This window comes from Camelina sativa, chromosome 13 (genome assembly GCF_030686135.1).
Source record: "Camelina sativa cultivar CO46 ecotype springtype chromosome 13, ASM3068613v1".
Taxonomy (NCBI): Eukaryota; Viridiplantae; Streptophyta; class Magnoliopsida; order Brassicales; family Brassicaceae; genus Camelina; species Camelina sativa.
In genome coordinates, this window is record NC_141892.1 from 10883804 (window position 1) to 10890393 (window position 6590).

Consider the following 6590-nt stretch of genomic DNA (forward strand, 5'->3'; position numbering starts at 1 on the left):
ATAATCACCTTGATGTTCGATCTGTTGCTCAACCCCATAGTTGGTGCACTGATAATGTAGTTGGGGTTGTTGTAACAGTGAGTGTACTGGTTTAGTTCTCATATACATGCTTGTAACGTCTAAACATCTTTTGCACTGTAATGACTGCTATCAAATGACAGAGAAAGCATTTTTAATTCCTTACTTTCATGATTGTTCACACAAAATGAAGGGATCGGGGATGAGTTTAGAGGAGTCAAATTTTTTTGTGTTATAAAATATTCTAAAATCACCCAAAGTTTAACAATAAAATTTCATAGAATCACATTTCATTTTTAAGAAAATATATATAAAACTCAGAAAAATAATCAAATCTTCTAAAAACTCAATCAAATCTTTCAAAATTCTAAAAAATTAAAATCCTACCAATTCCTTTAAAATATCAAGTTCAATACCCCTTCCTTAAAGAAAAAAACCTATGTTTTTTTAAAAACTATTGAAAGATTTATTCAGTTATTTTTATAAGATTAAATTAGGATTTAAAATCATGAGGGATAAAAACATTTTGTTATGACATCAGCACACTTTTCTTTCTGCTCCCCTCTGTGTGTCTTTCACTGCTTTCCTCTTCGGTTATTTTACATTGGTCAATGGTTACTCATTTAATTTACTCCATTAGATGATTATATTCTTCGTTCCTTTATTTTTGTTTTGGTTACGACACAAATTCACCACACACAAAAAAAGACTATTCAAATTTTAGAAAAAAAACATATAAACATGAGAAAAGTTAACATTCGTTTAGTTAATATCTACAAATCAACTCTTTTGGGTCAATACGTCCCAACATTTTCCATAGACATAAGTGAATCAAAAACAATATAGGATTAACATGTTGTCACGATTAGCCCAAAAGTGTGAAGTAGATATATTACCTCAAGTTTTATGAAATGGAACCGTCTCAGATTTTTTCTGAAAGGACCTTGCGAAAGAATGAAAAATATATGGGACAATTGCATTTTGTATACCTTTATTTGGTCTTGAATGCAATAGTAGACCTCATATTCGATATTTGAGAAACATGAACACTAAGGATACTGAAATTACAGTTGGCTCTATTACGACCAAACAAAAAACAGAAGCCGAAATGACAGATATAACCCGGAGAAAGTCTGCTATAGATTTCTTTAAGGTAAATTACAAATTGACATAAACTAGAAGACATAAAAATATGTTTACTCCTTAATTATAGTTTAAATTTTAATTAAAAAAATATAAAAATAATTTGATAAACCTAACGACCAAATAATAACCACATAAACTTCCTGCATTGGAATAAAACAAATTTACGTATAAACGAATCAAATTAAGAGAGGAAATGCTGATTAGGTTAAAATTATTTGATTTAGGATTTGCTTAAGTAGACTTCTCTGTAAACTATTGGTGGTTGACTTTGTTATGCCATCAACTATTAATTCCTGGGCGTTTGGTCAGAATCGAGAGAACCGAACCGATTAAACCGAGATGTTCGCTTTTCAGCAGCATCTGTGAGAGGATCAACAAACCGATCGGCGAAATTAATTTGGTAATTCGGTTACCGGTTCGGCGGGACATAACCGATCGGTTTTAATTAACCGATCGATTTTAATTAACCGAGTTATACATACCTAATTTTCACTTACCCTAATCCTAATCACTTTCATTTCTTCCTCTACAACGTACTGCATCTCTCTCTGGCAATAAGCGATTCTAAAACCAAAAAAAAATTCTCTCTCTCACCTTCGTTTTCTCCATAGTTTCTAAAACCGAAAAAAAATTCTTGCCAAGTGTGAGGGGTGAGAAGGTTTGCTCAGCCTGTTACTGACCAAGCCGTTGGGAATGGAGTTATTGGTGGAGTCAGACCTGATCAGCAATCGTATGTATAGTTCTTCCTTTCCTTAATTTCATAACTTCAAAAGTAATAAAAAAAAATTTGATTCCTTAATTTTTTTTGATGATTGCCTTGATCTCCCTTTTGATGTCTGCTGCGGTAGTGTCTTTAGCACTTGGGATAAAGAAATAGAATCTGGCTCTTTCCACTTTGACAAGTGTCACGTCTCATAGCATAAGTCTATGCACTTTAACTTATACGAATTATTGTCTTGCTTGTGTGTTTACATACTCAGGTTGCTTTTTTTCACAATGAATTTGTTCATATGATTTACTTGTTGCTATGTTATTTCAGGTTATGGTTGATACTTTTATCGATGAGGATGATGTTTCAAGGAGACAAGGACATGCAGGAAGTGGAGAAGAAAACATAGGGGATGAAAACATAGTGGTTTTGGAACTTATTTATTCTTTTATGTGTTGTGTCAGTGTGTGATAATTATCAAAGTAATGGTTTTTTTGTAATAACATGGATCCTATATTTGTTTCTATTATAAAATTTGTGTTTATCAGATTTCAAATTTTACAAAATTATGACTATTATAAAATTTGTACCAGAGTAGATCTTGTTTCTTTGTCGTTTGGGTCTGATGCTCTCTGTTTTACTTTCGTGTGTAATATCTATCTTTTAAATAATGCAGAGCATCTGTGGAAATGATTTGGGTGTAGAGAATGTATGTCAAATTAGCTATCTTTTTCCACCTTTCTGTCTTTTTCTCTCTAACCCTTGAGGTCAATCCTGCAGTTTTCGTTGCGCGCATATGGGTAACTACCAATCAATGGATAATAACCAATATTGACTATTATTGTTCAGGTCGGTCAACCATGCTTTACCCTATCTTCACCTTTTTCCCACAAACATTTAAAAAGTTTCTTTCTTTTTTCACTTTTCCAAATACAAACAAAACCAAACAAACCAACCAATAATTGCTTCTTGTAGAGTTGAAAAAGAGATAAGAATGCAGAAACAAAAGAAAAAAAAAGACAGATTCGTCAACTTTTCAATTATACAGACTTCACATAAAATTCCAACATGTTGACTTCCAAAATAAGGCTAAGTTAATGACCTAACTGTCTAAGAAAACCAAAAACTTGATTTTTCCATATCTATAATATATAATCATGTCAAAAACATATAGAAGCAAGTACATAACATATATCAAAGAATACAACAAGAAAATTTTAAAAATTATTCACCAATTTGCAATAAATTGGTTTTCAAATTATGACGACTTCATGTTGATATCAACACTTTAGACATAAACTAGCCTCTATGAAGAGACTTCCCTTAAAGTCTATTTTGTGTGATCTATTTTTGCAATTACAATTTAATAAAGCAGACATCGTATGAAGTCTACTAGGATAGTTGACTTCTTTTTTTGTCTTCCTTTGCTAATTTTTTGGTCAGTTTTGCAATTAAAAACATATAACAGAGTAGACTTCTTAGAAAGTTTCAACAGGTTAATTTCGATTACAGTCTACTCTGGTTATTTTTGCAATTGACCAAACCATTGACTTTGTAGTAGACTTCTAGCTAACAAGTAGACTTCATCTATCCGTCAACTAGAAAAAGTAAACTTCATTGTGGTTAGTTTTGCAATTGACCAAGTTTGACTTTTGCCAATTAGACTACGTACAAAGTCTCCAGGAATGTTGACTTCGTTTGCAGTCTGTCGTGGTCATTTTTGGGATTGACCAACATTTTAATTTTTTAACTAGTAGACTTCTTTTGTAGTCAACTAATTAATTTTATATTAATAATATTACGGTCAATGCTTTTATATTTTTGTCAACCCCAAAAATAGCCACTATAGAAGTCTACTATTTTATTATCCTAAGAAGACTTCGTCCGGCAGTCATAACTAAAAAGTCAAGAATTTGGTCAATTGTAAAAATACACCTTAGTAAACTGCAAACGAAGTATCCGACGGAAAGATTATACTGCAGTCTGAACCATATTTTTTTGTTTTCAAATGAAATTAAGAAGACTGGATTTTCAGTCTACGGGCTCGAAATTCGATAAATTTTTTATTGCAAAATTGACCACATAGTAGACTTTGCATGATATTATGACGGGTAGACTAACAAATGAAGTCTAATTTCGCAAAAAAAATTAAGGAAAATCACGAAATCTACCGGAAAATAACCTTATCGGTGGTTGTTTCGCAATGTCAAGCACCGAGGACGTCATCTTTAGTCACCACGAAAGAAACCCAACACCAATTTAATCACTATCCAAGAATCATGACATATAACAAGATGAATGCACTTGCAAATTTTCTTGGATTAAAATGGAGAGGAGATGGAAGAAAATGAAATTCTCATAGCATTAGGTGTTATTTAAGCTTACAAATTCATGTTGTTGAAGCTTTAAGAGCTTCAAATTTGGTTGTTCATGGTTGTTGGAAAATTGATGGTGGTGGCACAACCGTAAATAAAAGAAGAAGATGAAGATATCGATGTAATAAATATTTTAGGGAGAAATTCAAATAAATCAGAAATAATGGCATTTTTGTGAATACAATGAATGGCCGAAGATTTAATAGGGAGAAAGTGGCAAATGTTGGAGAGAGAAAAATAGAGATCTAACATTGCAATTGACTCAAGTTAGGGGTCCAATTTTGCAAGCGTCCCAAAATATATATATATATATATATATATATCATGATAGGCTTACCAAATATATAGCTAATAGATTTAAAATATATTGCAAGTAAACCCAAATACAGTATTTGAAAAATAGAAATGAAAAACGATACGTTTACCTTTTTCTCAGGTGATCGAGAGGCATAAATAAATAGCCATTAAGTTTCTGTCTAAAACGATTATTCCAACATCACCATTAAGTTTCTGTCTAAAACAATGGGGATGAATTTTCTTGATTTACCGGAAGAATGCATCGCCGTTGTGATATCTTTCACCAGCCCCTATGACATTTGCCGTCTCTCTGCTGTCTCTAAATTACTTCGCTCGATAGCCGACTCGGACGCCGCTTGGGAGAGGTTTCTTCCCTCATATTCTCGTATGTATATCGATAATACTTTATCTAGGTTTTCGAACAAGAAGCTCTTCCTTCGCTTATGTGAATCTCCCCTTCTCATCGGCGATGGAAGAATGGTAATTCACATTATAATATGTTCTCTTTGTTTGTCAACAATAGGCCTTATGTGTTTTTATTTCTTTTATATATTGATTCTAGAGACTGATTGTTTAAGAAGATGTGATGTGGATGAATGATGCACTCAATTAGTTGAACAAAATTTCTTAAGTTTTCTTTGAAATCTATATATGTAGAGCTTTTGGATGGAAATGAGAAGCGGGAAGAAATGTTGGATGTTGTCTGCAAGGAAACTAGAGATTACTTGGGTTGATAGTCCTGAATTCTGGATATGGATGTCGACTCCGGACTCAAGGTTTCATTAGTTTCATCTGCATTTTTTGCTTCTTTTAATCTAAATCTCTCTTGGTGTTGATTTTTTATTAGTTTATAACAGATTTAAGAAGTTGCGGGGCTTCTGGCGGTGTGTTGGTTTGAAATCCGAGGCAAGATAAGCACATCCCTTCTTTCCAAAGCTACCATTTATGGTGCTTACCTTGTTTTCAAAGAACAAGAAATGAGAGCTTTTGGATTTGAGTCTCTTCCTTTGGATGTAAGCTTTCGATCCACAAGAACCGACGTTTATAACGATAGAAGAGTGCTTCTTGAGTCAGGAATGCAAGAGTCTAGAGAGGATGGGTGGTTGGAGATTGAACTCGGTGAATATTATGTAGGTTTTAATGAGGAGGATCTCGAAATGAGTGTTTCGGAGACAAGAGAAGGTGGTTGGAAAGGTGGAATCATCGTTCAAGGGATCGAGATTAGGCCAAAAGAAGTGTTGTGATTCAGTAACTCCCTTTGCAAGTAAAATGTAGTTTGTTGTGTAATATAAAGATAGCAAATGTATACATCTACATTTGTCTTCTCATATCACTGTAAGAGTCATGCATGCATAGTCATGAATTTGGAATATATATATATACATGCAACCTAGACTGTTGATCATGTTATCAAGACATTTGTATTTCTTTGTTTCTTTCTCATGAATTTTCTGTGAATTTAATCGGTTAGTAATAATAACTATAAAAGTTATTCCGGTTTAATAATAAAATTCAGTAATCAAAATATACCAAAAGCAAGGTCAAAAGCAAATTTCTATCATTAATTATGGAAATCAAACCATAGTGTGACGGTTCAATGGCGATTCTAATCCCATGAAATAATTGTACCTTCTTCTCACTCACACCACTCAAGAACAGAAACCGAAAGATCCAACCCACCACAGTCTTGCAATGTAAAAACTAATCCTACGCTTCCACAGAAACCGAAGGAGTTCATTTCAAAAGAATAAGGCTACACATCCTCCTAAGCTCCAGTTTAAACTCACACCCGTCTAAACTGGAAAATAAAATAAAAAAATCAATTTTTTATATTAATCTCTAAATAAAACTCGATTATTATAAAAGGAGTTCTAATTGATTTTAAGAAAAGGTTAGAATCTTTTCAGCAATAATCAGATTTAGTTTTTTAAGGATAAAATTGTTGTTCATTTGCTTGATTGTTGAGTTATCTATTTATAAAGAATGAATCCTAGTTTTATGACTTTATATTACGAAAATGTTTTTTTTTTAAATCATTTTGTTAC

General features: G+C 32.6%; 1 protein-coding gene and 1 long non-coding RNA gene across 2 annotated transcripts; both read left to right on the forward strand.

Annotated features, from left to right (window-relative positions):
• The first annotated feature begins 1673 nt into the window (after positions 1-1673).
• LOC104736479 (uncharacterized) lies at positions 1674-2456 on the forward strand. The gene is made up of 2 exons (XR_759579.3): positions 1674-1894; positions 2204-2456. It is a non-coding gene; the product is annotated as an uncharacterized LOC104736479 (long non-coding RNA).
• A 2190-nt stretch (positions 2457-4646) lies between these two features.
• LOC104736480 (putative F-box protein PP2-B12) lies at positions 4647-5963 on the forward strand. The gene is made up of 3 exons (XM_087480144.1): positions 4647-5025; positions 5203-5321; positions 5403-5963. The coding sequence occupies exons 1-3, from the start codon at positions 4771-4773 to the stop codon at positions 5458-5460; spliced, it is 432 nt and encodes a 143-aa protein (XP_087336270.1). The 5' UTR covers positions 4647-4770; the 3' UTR covers positions 5461-5963.
• The last annotated feature ends 627 nt before the right edge of the window (positions 5964-6590 follow it).

Excerpts from the sequence above, each read along its gene's own strand:
- LOC104736480 (XM_087480144.1), top strand. The coding sequence starts at position 4,771 with ATGGGGATGAATTTTCTTGATTTACCGGAAGAATGCATCGCCGTTGTG. Across the intron at positions 5,026-5,202 it reads TCATCGGCGATGGAAGAATG|AGCTTTTGGATGGAAATGAG; the intron begins GTAATTCACATT and ends CTATATATGTAG. Across the intron at positions 5,322-5,402 it reads ATGTCGACTCCGGACTCAAG|ATTTAAGAAGTTGCGGGGCT; the intron begins GTTTCATTAGTT and ends AGTTTATAACAG.